Genomic DNA, 22046 nt, shown 5'->3' with positions numbered 1-22046 from the left:
ATGAAATGGGAGAGGTTGAAGCCTCCAGAGCCGGAGGATCCCATGTGCTGCTGTGAGTGTGATGTCTACCAGTATGGATGTTGCTGTGAAGATCTGGATGAAGCCTGTAACAGGTAAGAAGGGGCTGAGGGGGAAAAGGATCATAAACCATAATAATAATAATAATAAACCCCATTCAGAATTAGAATCTTAGTTATTATCCAGGCTGCCTCCTCTCCACCCACTGTGACTTTGTGTCTTCTCTAGGTGGCTGAAAGGTAAACCTGATCAAAGTGGGTGTCAGTGGCCTCTGCTCATGGCCATGATCGACAAGCTGGAGATCTCTATGATCCCGGCGCTGCTGCTGCTGCCTGTCCTGCTGCGAGTGGCAGCGCTGCACGTCCTGCTGGGCGTCGTCATCCTGACCGCTCTGCCCGGCCTGGTGCTGTGGTACTACTACGCCACGCATCGAAGGAAGAGACGCACCCTCTTCTTCCTCACCCTCTCGCTCTACTCTCTGGCCTACATGTACTATCTCTTCATCACAGAGATCTTACCCCGTGGGGATGTAAGTCAGCTGCAGGTGTCCGCTGTGACCACTGGGATGATTCTCACTATTGTGTCTCTTGTTCACACCAAGAGGGGCCCAGGCTTTGTGAGGACTTCCCCAGCCGATTCACACAGTCAGAGCCAAGAGCCGGACAAAGTCTCTCCTCACCTTAATGGATCTAGCCGTTCAGTGGAGCCGCGGACAGAGGCTCTGGCTGCAAAAGGGAGCAGGTGTGCTGTGTGCAAAATGATGCGTCCCCCGCGGGCGGGACATTGTCGTATCTGCGGATCCTGTGTCCAGCGTCTGGACCACCACTGTATCTGGTGGGTCAGATTAAATACTTGTATCCATCTGCGGTGCAGGGGCAATGAGTCAGTAATTGTCATTCAGTTATACTTTTGCTGCAGCAGAAAAATAATGTAATTCAAAAAGAAATAGATAACTGCATTATAATTTCACAGCAACAAAAATAGCTTCAACATAGATTCTACATTCCACTCCTTGTTTCCTTCCATAATAGGGAAACTGGGGAAATGTCAAACTTACCATTACACCATTATACACTCAGCAGCCAGTTTATTAGCTACTTTATTAAGTGCACACATCTAATAACAGATCAAAGCCCCCTTAAGCTCCGTAATAGAATTTGTCTGGGCCTGGATTCTACAAAGTCACACATGGGCACAAGGTCACACAGAGAAAACCTCACAAATACAAACCAGGCTGCAGAGACACACAGGTTCAACTTAAAAAGGTTGAAGTGACTTCAAACCAGGACAGTCAGTTAATTATGTCATCTAGATACATCAACAGAGGCACCTTCATCTAGCAAATAAAGCATATAGCTAAAAGCATATGTAGAATAGAACAGGTCTTTATCACTCCACCACCCCACCTCACACCCCGCACCACTCTTTGCATCCCACCGTCTGGTGATGGGATGCAGACTTTTAGAAGCAATTGCACAATAGAATTTTTGGCTAGACAGGGAAATTGACATCTTTAACTAATAACATAATAATTTTGGCATCCTGAGATGGGGAGGCCACATACAAAAAGAGCTGTAGTTCTTTGAACAGTTCATTCAATATGGTTGAAAATAACCTCAAATTAAAACAATCTACATTTAAACCTTGTCATTGTATCATTTCACGAAGAGAATAAGAATATGGAGCCAAAATATCAAACAGTGTGTCGCTGTCCAAACACTGGTGGATTATTTTGGGTCTGAGTCTGAATGTCTGTGTCTGTGTGTGTGTGTGTGTGTGTGTGTGTGTGTGTGTGTGTGTGTGTGTGTGTTTGTGTGTGTGTGTGTGCGCATGCATGTGTTGTGTGTGTGTATGTGGTGAGGTGCTGAAGGATAAACAGCTGTGTCGGACAGGCCAACCACCGCAGCTTCCTGCTGACCCTCTTGGTGTTCCTGCTGACGTCCCTGTATGGGATCAGTCTGGTGCTGCGCAGCCTCTGTCCCCGACAGTACCTGATGACCGCTCTGCTCTACTGTCCCGGGGTCTACAGTCACTATAGGTACTTTACTCTCACACACACTTTCTCTGCTACAGGGCCACAAGGTTGTACAACATTGTAAAAGTTATTAAAATTATAAATATCAAAATAAATATTGGTCATAAAATCTGAACATTCTGGGTTGCTATTATATTATGAGTCAACCTTTTCATCATTACCCTTTTTTACAGTGAACATTAGTGTAAAAAACACATTGGAAAAAACACAATCAATAGCATTAGCAACAAGGCCATGTCAATCTTGTAGCAGATAAATTCTGAGAACTCGACATTGGCAGTTTACTACAGTAAACAGTTTACCCGACTCCAAATCTGATTACTTTTTAGTTATTATAATACAGTTGTGGTGTTATTATTCACTCATGCATTCTGTCATTATTACTGTGAAATCAGACCTGTATGCTTGATAGAGACTTTACTATTTACAAGGTAAAATTCACTAAATTTTACAAGTTACAGTATTGTAGTACAATATTGTAGAGCTGTACATTACAGCTACAATAATTTTCCACTTCTTATTGTTGTTATTGTTTACCCAGTGCCAAAAAACACATTCTAATTTATCTGTTATTGCCAACAGAGTGATTGCTGTAAAATGCTATTTGTTCGCAGTTGTTTGCACAAAGAAATAACAATTTCAAAGACTGATCCACTTCAATGAAGGAAACTAATATTTCTAAACTATAACTATCCTTATTAATCTACTATATTTACAGCACAGCACTTTGCTTCACCTGTGCCTGGTACAGCAGTATTGTCACAGGTGGATTGCTACACCTGCTGGTGTTACAAGTTCTCAATATCAGCTACAACGTGACAGAGCGGGAGGCGCAACTCGCTCTGAGGAACAAAACGGGCCAGAGCCGACTGTACGGACTCGTCATCGACACTGGAGAGTATTCACGTGGTTTCTACCAGAACTGGGTTGAGTTCCTCACCATGGCAGACGCCTCGGTCAGTCCTCGCTCCAGCCTCACTGACCTGGTCTAGTCTATAGACTCAACACCCTTACATCCACCACACTGATGGGGCGCAGGTACTAATCAACTCCCCACACGTGAAGAATTTAGAGCAGCTCCCCTCTGGCTCTTTTTCCAGTAATGTGACAATGAAATGGATTAATCATCACACAGAAGACATCTATGCATCAACATCACCTGCTTGGAGGCAGCAGGGAGACCTTTAAAAACGAAGCACCCAAGCTCAAGCCCTGCTGAAGTGTCCTGGAGCAAGACACTGAATCCTCACCAGCTGCAGGGCTCCTGCTCTGTAGCTGACTCTGACCTCTGACCTCTCTGTGGAGGAGGGGAAGTGGAAAGAGAATTTCCCTGTGGGGATCAATGAAGTTTCTCATTATTATTTTAATTTATATTCTAACAATAGAGTGTGAACATAGCACATTTAAAGAAGTCACATTTCATGTATTTCTAAACAAAAGTGATTCAGCACAACTCAGATCAGTAGTTATCACAGAACCTTTGGCTGCATTTGATTATTTACAATAAAAGCTACAAAGTAAATGTGGAAATCTAGTGTATCTGATTATTTTTATTATTGTTTATTATTGTTATTGCAGACTCTTGTCATTTATAGTGTATGCCACTTGTAATTCTGTCAAATAAATTGCAGGGGAATGTCAAGGTGCTAACAGTATTGACTGCATAAAGATTACACACTGATACACCTTTGTGTTGAATTTTGTCTGTCCATAGAAATAAGCACCGGCATCAGGCTGTGAATATAAGCTATCAGACATCGTCTCACTCTGTCATCCACCCACATGCAGATTGGTTCTGTTACAGCTGCAGTGTTACATATTTATTATACCAGCAGAAAGGTCTTAGCATCATGCTGATTGGGTTATTTTTGAATTTATGTCTGTAAAAAAGATTAAAAGAAATTAAAAAAAAAAAGATGAGGCAACCTGAAATGAATGAAAAAAAAATAAAAAAAATAATAGAGCTCTTGTTAGTGTCTTTTTTTTTTTTTTACAGAAAGTGGCAGAAAGTGCTTTTCTGGCCTCATATACATCACTTTTTCTTCTGCATGTGATTTGACTGACACAGTACATTACAGCATTTTCACCACTTTCTATGAATCAATATTATTAATTCTGAATAGATACACACCAAAATTCATATTCAAAACACTCCCAATCGTGCATACACACACTGACACAAACAAATAGAAACCTGTATGTGACCCTGTGAGTCAATGCCAGGAATACAGTAGCATCACACTTCCTGGATTGGCTTAACTCATCTCTTACTGTTCAATCTCACTTTTCCTGCTCTTTAATCTTCCACATTATTGATTTTTTTCAGTCTAATGGTGTCTGCCCATTTCTTTCTCATGGCACCACTGGTTCTATAAGACCCACAAATCACATGTATGAAACAAACACTATATACTATTACGATTTTTATCTCTATACTTCATTAGAATTATATATGCTCTTCCATGTGCAGTATTTATTTAATTATATCAAGATCAAGGCCATCAACCACTCCACCACTTTAATGTTCAATATTTAATGTATGTTTAACAAAGTAAAACTCCTCTATCTTCTCTTAAGATAATAAACTAAACATAACGGGTGTGTGCACTCTCCATTAATGTCCGGACTCCATTGTCTCGTCCCTTGCATTTCCCTTTACTTCCCATTATCAATTGTCATTATGCACATCATGGGTGGATTAAAGCTATCAATCAATTTATTTAAATCAATAAACCTCCTAAAAGTAAATCACTCTTCAGTATATCAGCTTCAAGGTTATGCAGCTTCTGCACTCTCTTGTATTTTTTCTTTTTTCACGCAGGCTGGATAGCAAATGATATTTTGTCATCAGACTGTCAATTCTCAGGTGAAGGACGAATACGATTCTTGTACAAACATTGCCCTTCCAGCTAGTCAAGTACTTCAATCTATCTAGGATGACTGCTGTGACAATTATTCGCTTGCCTCTACTAGATGTACATGTGTTTTATTTAATTATTGAATCTAATTTTGAGCAGCTGTAATAGCTTATATTAGTGCCCTACTTCAATTTAACTAGCCTACTCTGTTTGTCAAGTCCAGTAAGAGTTTTAGCTGTCAGTATAGCCTGTCCAGGCTGATGTGACAAATGGATTCATTTCTGAATAAAGTGCTGCTATTTCCTATTCTAATTTTAAAATGAATTTCCATATGAATGTAATACTTATTTTCAGTTTTGCAATATCCCTTTGGCCCACTTGATCTCATGACAGTCTTTGAAGAGTAACTCCATGAACGGTAACTCTGCGATCACATGTTGGCCGCCTGCCTTCTCAGTGTTCAAACACTAAATCACTGCTCTTGTCAGTCCAAGCGGTCACAAGTTTTCATTTCCCAGAAATACAATTTGAACCTGGGCAGCACAAGGCCTTCCTCATTTTTGGCAGGTGGAGAGATTTGAATTCTCACTTGCCATGGCTTATAAGAGGGTCAGGCAGTCACAAATAGTTCATACAGACATAGAAATCTTAATGGAAAACATTTATAGGGTATAATATGGAGAAGACGTTCATCTGAACAGTTTTCACTCTTCCCAGATGAGCAGTGCAAGCCAACAGTAAAGATCATTTCTGATTTTGAGTAATGATAGATAGACAGATAGATAGATTGATAGATAGATAGATAGATAGATAGATAGATAGATAGATAGATAGATAGGTACTCTATTGTCCATTTCTGGAAATGTGCCTTTGGCTTCACCGTAGTTGAGATAAAAAACAATTTCAATAGACATATAGAACAAGTACAAATAGTACCAGACATAAAAGACAGCACAGAGCTACAGGTACAATGGCCACCACAGTAAAATAAGTACAATAGCTGAAAAGTATAGTTAAGAATTTATCAGGTTAATGGCCTGTGGACTAAAAGACCTTGTGAATGATGTTTTCAGAGGCCCTGGGCACTCTGTATTGCTTGCCAGAGGGAAGCTTGTCAAATTCAATAAAAAGGGGATGTGAGGGAACACCTAAGATTTGGTGAGTCTTCTCCCTTTGCCCCTTAAATAGCCCCATGCATGTAGACCCGGGCCAGTCGCTGTGTCTGACAGAAGGTTAATCAGTCTGTCAGCTCTGATCTGTTCAGGGGGCTCTTCTGTAAGCCTGACCTCATGTGGCAGCTTCTGAGAGAGCAGATCTTCTCTTCACATAGACTCACTGTTCTGTCTCTATTTTCTAACCCTACTGAAATAGATTTTTCTTTCACTCATGCAGTGCACCTCCATTTGCTAATCCCCTTAGGTAATAACCCTGAACATGCCATAATTGTCTCTGTCTCAAAATTACCCTATTTCTTCTTTTCTCATTACAGTTTCCCATGTGAATAGGCAATCCAGAGCCAAATATCTTTACCATGTTTGATTATTTTAATTATTCTCATTAGATTTGTTATTTTTCCATAAATGGTTGGAGTTCTCTTGTAGTTCTCAGCCCATCTATCTATCTATCTATCTATCTATCTTAGACTCATGCAGCCCAGACTGAGCTTTTCTTTAATGTCCCCCTTTAATGTGGGAATATTGTTACACTAAGCATTAGATCTACTCAATATGCTAATGTTTTTGATAATGTCTAACACCTTTAATTCTCTGTATTCTGCATTATTTATGCCCTAATCCTCCTATGTGACCTCTATTTCTATTATTTTATCACTGCTTTTTTCTTTTCTCTTGCCCTCTATGCACTGTATGTACTGTGTGTACTATATTACTGTACTGTATGTGTGTGCATGCCTGCCTTGGACTACTATGCCTTTGGCAGGACAGATGTCTCAGCATTGGAGATAACCTGATTTCTTTTGGCAGTGGGCTCTCACCAACGTATTCATTCAATCTTCAATCTTTTCTCTGTGATGATGTTTTTCCCAAATTTTCCCTAGGGGATCAATAAAGTGCGATCTTATCTTATCTTAATAATCAAAGAATTTTTAGTGGGAAGTTTTAGGTGTTTATAAAAGTTCAAAAGGCAAATAAAGTAGGTCAAATCACACATTCCTGTATTCAGTGCAGAGCCAAAGTAATACAGTAATTACAGTTTTTTTTTTATTGTTTTTATGTGATTGTGTTTGTGATGATGCAAATATAAAATATTTTTTTCCCAAGAATATAGTCTAGATTTCTCAGAAATAAGAATGACAGATGGCCTGCCTGTTTAAACTGGCGTGGTATGTAGGTTGGAGGAGTGTCTGTCTGCAGCATGTATCTACCTGCACCTGACTCCACTGATCTATTTCCAACTCTCTACACTATTCTTCACCTCTTTTTCATCACTCCTGTATTCAAACTTGACACTGTGCAGCAGGAACAGCTGCCTCCAGCAAGTTTAGGTGAAAAATAGTAATGAGAACAGAATTACAGACAAATCTAACCATTCTGGAAAGTGTCAATCTTGCAGATTGTTGGATCTCTGTTGAATTTTGTGGTCACTTCCTGATGCCAGTCTCTCCACTTCTGTTCCTAACAGCATCAAAAACTATTTTATGAAGCCACACTGCTTGGTTAAGAGGCATAATCCATCACTGCAAAAAGAAGCAGAGTATGAACATATTCAATATTACTTTACAATTCTATGTTTGGTGGGCAGTATTTTCTGGAGTTATTTATTTCTGGTGCCACAAACACCTGCAAACAAATAATGCCAGATATATTCACTCTCTGACTCTCTTGCTAGTTAGCATTCCCATTCCCAGTAGAGGTATGGTGTGTATGAATTTGGGAATGAGGCTTCCATGGAGTCTGGTTCCAGTAGACAGGATATGGTCTCACCACTTCCTTTCTGTCTCAAAGTCTCGAAAGGAAGCAGGTTCCAAGGTGACTGTAGCTCAAATATTTTGTAGATTATTCATTATTCATGAAGGATGGTGAATAGAAGTTGTCTAAGTTTTTTTTTAAGTTTCAGAAGTCAGAGAAATGTGCTTGTGAAGTGTGTAGCGCTTTGTGTAACAGCAAATAAACTGGAAAGAGAATGCTTAGTGAGTAGCAGAGGGATTTGACTGCATACAGCGCTATCCTCCTCCAGAACTTCAGTTAATGTCAGTATTAGAGTTAAGTTAAACAGGAAAGGGGACAGAGAAGCATTACAGATTCTAATGCAGGGTACAATACACAGACAGCGGCCCAGGAAAGCATTCAAGTTCACTCTCACAAATGTATTACGCTGTTTTTTATTTCAATTAATGCATATCAACAATGCAGCTTTAGAGTACCATTTAAGATAGATGTTATGTTGGTGAGGAAATGAATGTTCTGTAAAAAAAAACAAAAAAAAACAACATCATCAAGCACACACTCTCTCAAGCGTCCAAGCATGACACACACAGATGCACACACACACAAATGCACAAAGGGCATATGTGTTACAGTGGTGTCTCTGTTTACTATTGTAACTGCTGACAGGAGGATTTGATTCTCTGGTCTCTGCCCACGGAAAGGACTGGAGGGCAGCCGCTGCTTTGTTTATCACTTTTTGTTTGTTGTTATTCCTTTTTTTTCAGTTTTGGGCTGATGTTCACAAGTACTTCAAAGCCACAAATTATAAATGCATTACCAAATACTGTGCGTAAATTATAAAAACATACTGAACAAACTGACAGACAGTATATTAACTCTGCTCATATCTTAGCAGATTATGTTGGTGCTTTGCTTTGTTTCTCCTAATTGCTTTGACTCGTCAGTGATTTATAAAGATTAAGATTTTTGTGGCTGTTCTCTCTTACAGTATGTAACAGACAGCATACATTTCTTTCTTTCTTGAATTTGGGATACAAGTTCATTTTTCATTGTTCATTTGCTGTGGTAGGTGTGGCTTTTGGAGACTCTTCTCATGTTTGAACCCATCCTAGCTCCAGGGTTTGTGTGTGTGTGTGTGTGTGTTGGGAGGGAAAAGGTTACAATAGGGGTTTATGCAACCTCACTCTCCACTATATAAAGGGATGTCAGGCAGAAATTAGATAACAGACCTCCAGATCTTCACCCAGGCTTCACCTCCATCACAGTTTCTGAGACTAATCCTGCTCCTCAGTAGCTATGACTCTACTGCTGAGACTGCTGGGAGCAGCGCTCTGCTCCTTGATGGTCTCTTCTGAGGTCGTACCCCAACAAGACTTCAATTTACAGGGGGTAAGAGAGATGATCACCTGAACTAAGATCAAATGTGTGGTTAGTTTTGGGGAAATTTTTTCATTTACCATTTAGATTTCATGGTGCACTTATGCAACTGTTTTATTTCTGTATAGCTATTTGGTCTAAAAAAAAAACCAGAACCTGAGGATTTTTCAAGATGAACATGTTTAACAGCATGCCTTTACAGTAGTCCAATAATTTGTCAAAGTAGGTTATTTCATGGCATATGTAAAATTTGCTAAAATAATCTAACTATATGAAATGTGCTAAGTTCAATACCCAGAAGTTGTAAACGTGCTTATTTAGGCGGATAATTTTAAGTTTCCTATATGTTTTGTACACTTTGTACACTAAAGTAATCCACGCCCTAATCTTCTCACGACTAGACTACTATAACTCTCTCCTTCCTGGCATCAACCAGAAGTCACTCTCTCGCCTCCAACTAGTTCAGAACGCAGCAGCTCGGCTTCTTACTGTTCTAACAGACGACATCACATCACCCAAATCCTGGCTTCTCTCCATTGGCTCCCTGTTCGGTTTAGAATCGATTTTAAGATTTTACTGATCACTTTTAAAGCACGTTTGGGTCTGGCTCCAAGCTACATAACAGATATGTTGACCCCATATGAGCCGGTGCGCGGCCTTAGATCCTCAGGCGGGCCTTTCTGGCTGTTCCAAAGTCTAGACTTAAAATTAAAGGTGACCGTGCTTTTTCCATCAGGCCCCTTGGCTCTGGAATGACCTGCCTGAGGAGAGAAGGCTAGCAGAATCAGTGACTTCTTTTAAATCACTTCTTAAAACCCATCTTTATAGACTTGCTTTTATGTGATGTTGTCTTTTTTATCGTCTTTTTATCTTTTATCATCTTTTTATTGTCTCTTTATCGGCTTTTTATCATCTTTTTATCGTCTTTCTATTGTCTTTTTACGTCTTTTATCTTTTATCTTTTATCTTAACTCTATCTTAATTTTATCTTACTTTTATTCTATTATTTTATTTATTTTGGTTTTCATCCTAGAATTATACCACTATTTACTTGAATGTTTGCTTGTTTTATTGCCTTTTAAATTCATAATTTGAGTATTCTGCTTTTATTTTTTCTGTCAAAGCACTTTGTAAACTCTGTTTTTAAAGTTGCTATATAAATAAAGTTATTATTATTATTATTATTATTATTATTATTATTATTATTATTATTACTTATAAAAAAGGCTAAAATCAGCTAAAATACCCATATAAGTGGACGTGTCCTTGGATTAAATCTGCTTTGGCCATATTTCTGCATCGGGAAAAGACATTTGTTCTATTTTGTTTTAGTAATTATCAGTCGAAACAAAGTTGTCATGAGAAAAAAAAAAACATAGGCATCACTCGACTCGTCCTGTGCCTTCCATCGCATGCTTTCTCTGACACTAAATATAAAACTCAGCATTTTCTTGTTCAGTAAATCATATGGACGAACACACTTAAAAATGCTTATTAATTAGGATTAAATGTGGAAAAAGTGTCCCACAGCGATTCTAATTATAATATGGGGGGTTCTAAATAGGGTCTAATATATTTTTACAATGTTAATCATTAATGATGCTTTCAGCTCAGGTCTGTAGTCTTGCCCCAGTAGCTATGTTCCACATTTTATGCATGCAAATTTGCAGCTGGTTTTTCAAGCAGATTCCTCGATTTTAAGTAGATCAAGGCTATTGTGTTTTTGTCACATTTCTTCTAGCTTTGCCTCCTAGATGTTAACAGCAGTAAAAGAGGTTACTGTGTGATTAAACCACTTGTGTTTCTGCATGTCCACAGGTGACAGGGAAGTGGTACCTGATCGGATTTGCCACTAATGCCCAGTGGTTTGTGAACCACAGAGCCAGCATGAAGATGGGCACGGCCATACTCACTCCAACTGCTGATGGGGACCTGGACATGTCATATGCTAGTCTCAAGTGAGTGTAGAGGAGAGAGCTGCTGCTGCTGCTGCTGCTGGAGATGAATGGAAACAAATGGAGAGGATGGTCACTCATCATGTTCACTGTTTTCTCTCTTTCCAGCTCTGAGGGCTCCTGCTGGAGAATGAACCACCTGGCCAAGAAGACAGACATGCCTGGGAAGTTCACTTTCAAGAGCGAGCGTGAGTGTACACTGCACACACACACACACACACACACACACTTCCTTGTACTTCTATCCTCAGGAGGACATTCATTCCCTATCCACTCACCCTAATTTTAACCCTCACCACTGCATGCCTAACCTGAACGCTTACCCTAACCATAACCTAATCCTAATTCTAGCCTTAACCCTAAAACCAAGTCCTAACCCTAAAATAGCCTCTGGAAGAAGTGAGTACAGGCCAAAACGTTCTGCTTAATTCTTCATGTTGCCCTCCTCCCTGTCAGGCTGGAGTAACGACAACGAAATGCGCGTGGTTGATGTGAAGTATGACGAGTACGCTCTGATCCACACCATCAAGACCAAGGGGAGCGTTTCCACCGTGCTCAACAAACTATATGGTATAGTCATTACCCTTGTCTCTACACACTGTCCAATGAATCTGATTCCAGTCACTAATTCAGTTATACCCAACAAAATACTGAGCAGTCTAACATGTGGTTTCACAGGCCGTGGGTCAGAGCTCCGCCCCGAACTGCTGGAGAAGTTCAGGCAGTTTTCCTTGGACACTGGGATTCTGCCTGAAAATATTGCTATCCTTCCCAAAAATGGTACGTTTTTTTTTTTTTTTGGTAGAGTCTTTATGTAAAGTAACCCATCATTAAGATTTGCAATGGTGTTATACTCTGAATGTCTTACTGTTTCTTAATCTTTGTGTCTTCTCTAGATGAGTGCCCTGCTGCCTAATTTGCTGCCCCTGGTCTTCATACGTCAACCATTTCGTCTTTGAATGTTTGTTGTGATCAGGGTAAATCTACCATGGTCACTTCTATGAAATGAGACAGTAAAATACTGTTTAGTGCCTTCCAGTTGTGTCATTCACTCTGTTCTTTCAAATAGGCCATTTAGTGTGTGCAACGAATCACTCCTGATGCTACGACACAAAGTAGCTTCAGTGAAACATGTTTGATATACAGACTGCTCTGCTTGCACACGCCTGCACTTTTCCCAGGAACACTAGCTGAGTACCATCATCCATAAGATACGCAAATAAAAGATACGCATCTAAAATACTTTGCTTTTATTACCTTTTTTTAACAAATACGTTGAAGTACATCCATAACAACACAGTTCAGATTTCCTTTTTATCAAGTGTTTACATCTACACACTTTTTACAGATTTGTGTACAAAACAATAATTTACGTCCCATAGAAGTCTAGTTACACTTAACTATACAACAACTTGTAAATGACGAAATAAATATAAAAACAGAAATAATCACAGGTGAAATAAAAGTAAAAGCCATAGTACAAATACACCACCAGCACCAGTCTTCTGAAGTTGCATCTAAAGAGACTAATACATTTCCCTTTCTACTGGCAAAAGTAGATCTGCGTGGGGGAAAACAAAGAGTTCAGTCTGTAGCTTCATAACAGCGGCACCAGATATTCCATCCCTATTAAGGCCAGACAGACATATTGGTACACTGATGTGATTGGCTAATATTTGCCAATGTTTTTTTCGTTTTTTATACCAGCCTAATATCGGTATCAGCTCTTATCCACAGATACTGGTGCTTGCAGAATATGCTTAGTCCATGATTAAAAGTATATTGCCATGTCAATCCATATGAAAAACAATTTGTTCATAGGTAAAGGAACCAGCCGCTCGAACAGCTTGTCATCACTAATCTTTGTTGAAAGCTAGACATACATTTTTCTCTGATCACAAAAAAGGCCTGCATCTGCAAATGAATGTAACTCTACTCCCCAGAAAGCGATGTTGGATCCAAAATTACTGTCAGTCAGGGCTTCATCTCTACTGCTTTGGGCATTCTCATTCTGAACGACTCGTACTGCATTGCAACAGAAATTTCAGACAAGTGTGTAATGATCAAGCGTTGGGGGTACTGATAGCATTGCAATATGGGTGCATATGTGAACTTTTATTCACTACCATGATACATCCACTATTTCATTGTGTTTTTCATGTCCATAGGCCCATATAACCAAAGCTGAGAATGATTGGTATTTTTTCTCTGGGTGCTGTACATAGCCAGCCTTGTGTTTTTTTGTTAACAAAACAAAAAGCAATATGTTACAGAGTGGTGGGATCAGAGCACCGGGAAGCACAATAGATACTTTTCTGTCATTCTCTCTCGCTCTATCTCTCATACACACACATGCGCGTGCGCGCACGCATGCACACACACTCACTCACACACACACACACACACACACAAACATACATACATGTAAATACCATACATGACTTAATTACTGCATTCATCATCTTCAACAAGTTGGCAAGTGCTATTGGAAACAGGTTCCTCAACCATACTGCTGTGTTTAGTACAGAAAATCTAACTCCATTTTAACAAAACGACGCAAACCTTTTGCAAATAACGTTTCAGTTGTGAGACAAATAATTAGGACCATCATGATTTAGAACTGATTGCTGCCTGCAAAATTAAAAAAGGTGTATCTACAAAGAGACCAGAGACATCTGCACAATCTGCCATGCACACTGTCACCAGCAAGGGACATGCAGTTAAAAGTGCAAGTCTATGGAGGGGTTCTGTTGCCTATTCTGAAGAGCATTAATGTTATGTACATGTTTATACATTTCTGAACGAACATTAGGCTGAGGGTCATAAAAAGAGCGAAACAATAAAACGGACTAAGTGCAGCACGCACACACATCACATTATTTTAATGTGAATCAAGTGTAGTGCTGAGGTTGCAGTGATTGTGGTGTGATGGTGGCTGCAACAGTGTTCTTTGTGGTGGCACAGTATTTGGCCCTGTCAGTCACTCTGCCTGCACCACGTCCTTGTGGTGGCGCATGATATGCTGGTTCTTCTCCGAGGGTCTTCGGAAGCCTTTCGAACAGATCTCACAGCGGTGGGGATAGTCTTTTGTGTGAATGGAAATCACGTGTCGCTTGAAGCCTGAAGCATCCCCAGTGCTGTAGTCACAGTACTGGCACTGGTAGATTCTCCTTTCTTTTTGCCCCTTGCCAATAACCACAGTCACGCTGCTGGCCAAGCTGGCTGCGCTGACCCTAGTGGGTGCAGCAGAGCTGCTGGCACTGCTGGGTGCAGCCTTTTTAGGTGTTGCAACAGGAGTATGTGTCTCTACCGTCCTCTTTACCTCACTCTTTTCAGGAGAGGCCTGTTGCTCCTTAGTGTGGACAGACAGGATATGGCGACTGAGAACAAAGGGGTCTGCAATTTTGAAGTTGCAGTGCCGGCACTGGTGGAGTTTCTTGGTGCGGTGGGACACCGAGTGCTTCTTCAGTTCAGATGGCCGGTGGAAGCCTTTACCACAGACGGCGCATTTGTGGGGATAGTCCTTGGTGTGAACGGATATGATATGGCGTTTCAGGTCACTGGAGTTGGAACTCTTGTGATCACAGTGGGCACAATGGTGGGTCTTATTCTCCTCGTGTGTCAGTCCATGCTGCAGTAACTCCTCCTCCTCGGCAAAGGTCTGGAAACAGCGCTCGCATTTGTATGGCATCTCTTTGCTATGCTTAGTCTTGATGTGCGTCTTGAGGTTCGAGGAATCGGCTGACTTGTAGTCACAGTAGAGGCAGGAGTAAGGCTTCTCCCCTGTGTGCGTGCGCATGTGTTTCTTCAACTCCGAAGGGTGTCGGAAGCCCTTGCCACACTCCACACAGATGTGCGGGAAGCTTTTACTGTGAACAGCCAACAAGTGCCGGTTGAGCAGTCCTTGCTCAGCAGTTTCATAGTCACAGAACTTGCATTTATGCATCTTGGTGGCTGGTGGAGGCGCCTGACTCTTGGGCTCCCGGTGGTGGTGCTGCAGTCTGTGAGAGAATAGCGCCGCCTGCTGGTGGAACTCCTTGCCACACATTTCACACTCGAAGGGGGCCTTGCTGCTCAGTGTGTGCACCTCCATGTGGTTGTGAAGGCTGGCTTTCTTGTTGGTGGTGAACTCACAGTCTGTACACTGGTACTTTTTCCTTGTCAGAACATCCTGGTGATGGTTCTTGGTGTGGCGTTTTAGGAAGCCTCTTGACTTGAACTTTTTACCACAGAGCATGCAGGGGTATACTGTCAGAGGCTGGCCATATGGACCGATGATGATGGCTAGAGGGAATTGACAAGAAGGAGAGAGAAATTAAAACATGGCCAGAATCATGGTTGTCTTAACAGTGACTGCTTGTAATGAGTGTGGACAAAAACTTGTTGTTGAATGCCAACATATTAGCCACTTAGCCTGTGAACTTTTATTTCCAAAAGCTGAGGTAACTATGGCGGCAGAGAGGAATGTGTTTCAGAGAAGAATGCCACTGTCAAATGCAACGGATGACAGCATTTTATCAGAGTCCACACATTAGCAAAGGAAGCAAGAATGAGCTGCCACCGTGAGTCAAGCTGCAACCCCGGGGAAGCCGTTGCTGGGACAGACAGAAGAACTGGAGGGGAACAGGCTAACAGTGACTGGCGGTCGATGTACTGATACTGCACAGCCTTGCCAACAGAGAGTGATAGCAGCTCCACCGGAGCAGCTGGGAACTAAACGCCTTCCTCAAGGTGGTAAAATGGTTGCCATTGAGGAACTGAAGAGCATTCATCATTCACATTTGCAACTAGTCTGGGAATTTGCACTGGTGGCCTTCCAGCCACAGCACCCCCACAGGCTAACTCACATATCCGTTAAGTTTCCGCTGCCCCTTACCTGTCTGGACCTGCCGAGGCTCCGACCGTCTCTTGTTCTTGTTGCGTTGTCTATTGATTTCGTCAACACCGTCCGATTCATCGATGTGCAGCAGAGCGCTGGCTGCACCGTTTCGGTTTTCACAACTCTCGCTATCCTCGGCACCTGTGCGAGCGACAGGATGTCATTAAAACAAAACACAAAAACTGGCATCTGTAATTCTTAAGCCGCGACACAAAGAGACATGGTATGATGAACAGGCTTCCAGTGTTGTTTTGAAATCAATTTAGTAGATGGGGTGCTGACCATAAGCAGCTGCCCAGGCCACAGGCATGAAGTCCTTGCTTAGAGACACACTGTCATACGAGCGGTCGTGAGTTACTGGCTCCTCACCTCCTACCACCACCTCCATATAAACCTCATCAGTCACCTTGGACCCACCTGCAGATGAGCCCAACATGTACAAAACCAATGTGTCATAGCGACGTTTAGTTTCATGACAATCATCCCTATGCAACGGAAACTGCTTGTTAGATTTGACTGACTCACCATGGTTTCCTTGATTGTGATGAGAATCCCCCACAGACATGTAAACCATCTTCTCTCTGAGTGTTTGGCCTGAAGACTCCGTTAGCGCCACGCTCTCCGTGTCGCCATCGCTGATGTCAACTGACTCTCCTGTAGAACCAACACTTAATAAATCCTCAGTCAAAAAAACCTGCGCTTACCCATCCTCAATGATTTGTATTGAACAATTACACAATTTAGGGTTAACCCTAACCCTTTACAATGCAATTTTACAATTGTATTGTCCATTACACAACAGTTACTTTCAGCCAAGCAATCTGGTCAAAACTGTGCTGTTCATTTCCATAAAACATAGCTATCTGTGATTTATTGGTTGCTATGCCAATGGTGGTAACTGGAGCTAAACACCACACTTAACTTTTATTCTTATGCATATATGCCACTTTGAAGAAAACCTTTCAGAGTACATGTGGTGACCATTGTATAAAAGCCATAATAACAGGGCATTCTTTACTGTGATTTTGGGTGTTGCTGGTATAATTTGAGCTTGCATCAGTCCTGCCCAGGGACGCTGAGGACTTGCGACTCACCCATGTCGTCCTCCCCGGAGTCGGCTTTGAAGATGTACACCTTTATCACCTCCTGCCCATCCTCATCTTTCTCCACTTCCTGATCCTCCACAGCCCCCTCCACTGTTACCTCAGTTCCATCATCGGACACCATTTTACCAGCCTCGTCCACTTGTGGGGGGAAAGAGAAGGGGAGAAGGACATTGTAAAACTAGAGAGCTACACATCACATATCATTACAGAGGTAAAGGTTTGAGTGATCAGCCATCCATGAGCTGGTGAAAACATTGTAAATCCTGCCACCCATATCAGTTGTTTAACTCATATGCCAAATATCTTGTCAGTCTAATTTTGGTGAAGACGTGCAGTTTCAATTTAATTAAACACATTGTTTGGATTAGCATTTTTATTATTTCAGGATATCTACATTTGTTTAACAATGATTGCAATCTTTAGCAATGAAATTAAAACTTTTTTTTTTTGATTATGCAACTTTTCTACCATTTCACACAAAATTGACTGAAGAAGAAGTAGTTTAGAAGTAGTCCCAACAAAATAAAATCATGGCTTAAAATTAAGGCTCTGATTAATATTTCCATCAGTGCTTCCAACGTGTCTTGTTCCATTTTCATCCCAATCAGCCCGCAGTCTTTGTCTGCAGTCAGGCGTAACCTCTAGAGGCAGCAGTACACCAAGGACGCTGCCACTCTGCAAAGTTATACTAGCCAGGTATAAGATAGGCCAAAGTTTCACTCTTGAAAACTCTTCCTACGTAATTGATCTTAAACATTTCATTTATACTAAAAAGGTAGCACTATGGCTATTCTTTACATGACTATGTAGCAAAGACATTTGTCATTTGACACAAAATATAGATTTATAATGATTTATTAAAAGCTAAAGCAATAATACTCCAGCAGAACAGAGTCACGTCTTTTTGGCACAAGGTGTCGCTAGTTAATTTGATTCGAAATCAACAAAATCGATTGCACTTCTCGACTTCAGAATATTAGATGTGAAACAGTGATCTGTTGTTCAGTAATAACTGACCTTAGAAAGTGTTCATTGACCAATCAGAATTGAGTATTCAACAAAGTTCTGCAATAATAGGTGGCTGAAAAACAAACTAATATTAAAACCACTTTTCACTATTACCTTACAAACCATTTTTTCTGTAATGTAGAACAGCCTATAACCTTTAAAACCACTATTGGCTATACCGTTAATTATTTTATAAATATTTTTTGGTAATAGCACAAATACTACACCTCTACAAGAGCTAATAGAAGAGTGGTAAACTTACAAGATATCATCAGATAATCGCCACAGCCGTCTTGGTCCTCCTCCTGTTGCTCTGGATCCAGCGCATCTTCAGGGATGTCTCCCATGGCAACGCCTTCCTCCTCGCCCTCCAGGGCCATCACGCAGGTTTCTACAGCGACGTCTTCATCTTCATCGCAGTGCACATACTCAGACACCACATCCTCAACGGCATCCTGGATCACTAGCTCGTCGGGGGCAAACCTGTGAACCGCCATTCCTTCCCCCTCGCCTTCTGACACCAACACAGTCTCTTGTAGCTCCACAACAAACTCCTGCCCGCCGGCACCACCCTCATCTGGAACAAGCAGGATTAACCAGTTAACGGTGAAAAGGAACTGTGTGTTATTCTTGAGTGTTTTGAATGGTATGTCTTGGATACTGGTTCCTTTGGATGTCTTGCAGCCATCATAACTTCTTTAATATAATTAGGCACAGCAGCCATAATCTCATTATGAACAACACTTGATTAACTTATGCCATTACATTTTTTTTTTTACAGTTATCTGGCAAACTGAAGGATCCCTCTTCTTGAAGTATCCTAACATCACAATGTTCAATGGAACTCACACATACCCACAAACATATTGTATATTATGTGGTAAATGCAAACAAACGTTAATTACAGTATGACCAATTACCCGATCCGTGTAAGATTATTTTAGGCTCTTGAGAATGTATTGCAAGCCTGGTGTCATCCTCATCCATTGTCCTCGCACTGCATTTGTCACTGGAGAGCTGAAAGCATATGATGAAAAGTTAAGGCTAGGCTTAGATCTTTACTAACCAAAGATGTTAAAAACATAAAGTGTACAAAACACCAAGACATCATTCAAGCCCACACAATCTCGACTCCGTCTCACCATCACATACAACTGTTTGTAAACCTTATTACTGTTACCATGTATTACCATACTATTTATTATTTATTTTCAGTTTTTACACAATCCTTCACTTCGTATGTCTGCACAACTGTGTAGTTTAGATTTTGCAGACTGATGCTTTTTAGCATCATCAATGCATTTTCCCGTGCTGATACATTATTCCATGCATCTCATTCTATTCAGTATAACTTCCTCAAAGCACATTGGACCAATGCACTACAGATCACCCAATTCGCTTTCCTCTCCAACTGCACCATAATCCATACCTTGCTCAAACGCACATAGCTGTTGAATATATATATATGTAGCGTGATATGTATCGTCTGCTGCTCACTGTATGTCATTTTCCTTTGTACTGTGTGTTAGCACTGTGAAACTCTGCAAGCAGTCAACATGTCTCTGAACCAATGTCACCAAGCCAAATTCATGCGAGTGTACTTGGCAATTGATGCGTTTGCGATTCAAAAGATCAAGTATAATTTATAACAGAACAACAATGTTGGACATAATTTGAACATCATGCTTTTAACCTACGCAGAACTGTGTAATTTCCTTTCACAGATGTACCCAGGGAAAGCCAGAGTGTGCTTGTTATTCATGCTCCGTTGAGGAGCATGAACACAAACATGGAGTGTGTGTTAATTCGAAGATAGCATGTGATTCACGTGATAAAGAAATAAATTTCATTGGCCTTCTGTTGCACTGCTGGGAGACCATAGCCTGAGCTGGGCCCTCACTGCAAAACATACATCTTAACAAGTCTAGCATTGAGTTTATTTTGTGTATTGCCCTTCTGTGGACCTGTTAATATGAATATGATGCACGCTTTGCACATTCTGTCCACACACTTCCACTTAATTAATACATTACAAATGTAACTGTTGTCTGTGTTACCTTTGATATAATCCCATTTGTTCTATTTATATCCTGTTTCACTTTGCTGTATCCTATTTTTTGCTGCTGCGATGACCCAATTTCCCAAGGGGATCATCTAAATTTTATCCAATCTAGCATCTTGTTTTCCTCAAAAGTAAAAGTAAAAAAAAGGCATAATAATAATTTCATTTGCTTACAGTGCAATCCAATATTCATCTGTTTTAAGAATCTTCTAGAAGTAAGCAACATATCTTGAAAGAGGGCAAATCACACAGTATCAAAATAATCTCATGATTCAAGTAATTTGCATTGGAAGCAAGTGTAATCATCTCACTGGCAAATTTATGAACTTGTTTTAGGAAAAATAACAGTTTAAGACTAAATAGTAGACTAGATGACTTGATAAGCTGGATATTTTATGCAGCGTTGATTGTGTCTGCGGCAAAGAACAGCAAATGAGAGGATCAGTGGCATTAGAGACGTCCATAATTGCACCATTACTTCAGCTACCAGCTACAATGATTTCTCAAAGACAAGCCATACCGCCCAGTTAGCTTCATCTCCACAAGGCTGAGGTGTAAACCTGATATAATGCGACACACACGGGTACCGAGATGTAAACACTGATGTGAGCGATGCAGCCGGGGTGCCATTTAATTTCCACTGCATGTACCATCCCCCACCTCCAGGTGGAAAATGACAACGGTGTGGAGATGTGGCGCACAGCACAGCAGCAGCGGTGTGTTGAAAGATGCTGCTATGAATTAAACCCAGCAAGGATGGACAGACTATCTGCATTAATCCACCGCAGCTCCATGCAAGTCTAAATACAGCGTGATGATGACCAATGAACCGATTTACATCTTCCAACTGATCACACAAGCAGCACTAATTTACAGACACCAAAACCAACCTAATGCTCAAAACATTCATTTAGGAGACAGCTGACTGCACATACACACTCAATGTACTCTCTAAAGTAGGGAGGAAGGTACATTTTCACCGCGGAGCATGAAAGCTGATATGGCTCTGATAGCTAGCTAGCTAGCTAGCTAGCGGGAGGAGGAGGGCTCCACAAACGCCTTCTCCACAACCGATTTTCAACACAGAAGCGTGCGCCATTTTGTTAGCTTGATGTCTGGACGAATGTGAACTTTAATAAACATTGATAATATTTAATTGAGGTGGCGAAAACGTGTACAATTCTTCCGTTGCAGACATGGGTGCACTTCGATGCAAATAATTAATTACAATTGCGGTGACCAGACAATGAATACCCTCTCATTATTTTCCCCAGGATGGCTAGCTATCCGGCTAGGCCTGAATTACCGATTATGGCCTCTATTGAGGCCTGGGCCTGAAAAGAAAAGGCCCAGCCCTTTACGGCCTCTCCGACAGAATAAAACAAATCACAATACGCATGCAATAACACAGAGATATACGCGCACAAAGGCCAACGGTTGTCTGTAAACGGGCGCCCTACGAGCAAAACGGCCTGCATACCAGATTTATGCTGCAGGGATGGCCTCTCTCCGCTTCTCGGTTTCCCAGGCCGCCTGGTTTCCCCAGACTCGGGCAGGATTCAATCGGGAATTTTGTGTTATTTGGGCGGGCCAGAGAGGAGCAGAGAAGGAGGGGCCGGCTGTTTCTGGAGCTCCGCTGAAAGCAGGACGTCTAGAGCCAAATCTTGTCATGCTACAGCCCCCTGCTCCTCCAGCTCCGAGGCCGCCGTCAGCACTACACGTCACAGCCTGAGACTAGCAGGAAAATGCGGAAGGGTTGTGGTGGAAATCACACTGGCAGTCACCAAACAGGCCATACTTTCTGAAACCACGCTCAAGCCAAGAAGTGTTCAAACATTTCAC

The 22046-nt window shown here is 41.2% G+C and overlaps 2 protein-coding genes across 6 annotated transcripts; one reads left to right on the top strand and one right to left on the bottom strand.

The window, feature by feature from the left end:
• On the top strand, positions 1–12187 carry LOC139651946 (palmitoyltransferase ZDHHC23-A). 2 transcript variants are annotated; one of them, XM_071528846.1, is made up of 9 exons: positions 1–113; positions 247–852; positions 1889–2056; positions 2772–3009; positions 11013–11152; positions 11258–11337; positions 11606–11719; positions 11828–11929; positions 12046–12187. In XM_071528846.1, exons 1-9 carry the CDS (start codon positions 1–3, stop codon positions 12063–12065), a joined length of 1581 nt encoding a protein of 526 aa, XP_071384947.1. In that variant the 3' UTR covers positions 12066–12187. The 2 variants fall into 2 exon arrangements, with proteins under 2 accessions (XP_071384947.1, XP_071384949.1); XM_071528848.1 differs by lacking the exons at positions 1–113; positions 247–852; positions 1889–2056; positions 2772–3009 and adding an exon at positions 9028–9206.
• A 627-nt stretch (positions 12188–12814) lies between these two features.
• On the bottom strand, positions 12815–21832 carry LOC139651945 (zinc finger Y-chromosomal protein 1). Of its 4 annotated transcripts, none has more exons than XM_071528842.1 (8): positions 21685–21832; positions 19048–19159; positions 18405–18719; positions 17123–17272; positions 16554–16682; positions 16311–16445; positions 16026–16169; positions 12815–15433 (listed from the first exon to the last, which is right to left on the bottom strand). In XM_071528842.1, the coding sequence occupies exons 2-8, from the start codon at positions 19127–19129 to the stop codon at positions 14130–14132; spliced, it is 2259 nt and encodes a 752-aa protein (XP_071384943.1). In that variant the 5' UTR covers positions 19130–19159; positions 21685–21832; the 3' UTR covers positions 12815–14129. The 4 variants fall into 4 exon arrangements, with proteins under 4 accessions (XP_071384943.1, XP_071384944.1, XP_071384945.1 ...); XM_071528843.1 differs by having other exon boundaries at positions 19063–19159; XM_071528844.1 differs by lacking the exon at positions 16311–16445.
• Positions 21833–22046: the final 214 nt, after the last annotated feature.

The sequence above is a fragment of the Centroberyx affinis genome, unplaced genomic scaffold (genome assembly GCF_046629955.1).
Source record: "Centroberyx affinis isolate AG114_WGS23_722 - 3 ecotype Tasmania unplaced genomic scaffold, CSIRO-AGI_Caff_v1 ptg001735l_1, whole genome shotgun sequence".
NCBI lineage: Eukaryota > Metazoa > Chordata > Actinopteri > Beryciformes > Berycidae > Centroberyx > Centroberyx affinis.
The sequence above is the reverse complement of the archived record's forward strand: the minus strand, read 5'-3'. Positions and strand labels throughout refer to the sequence as shown.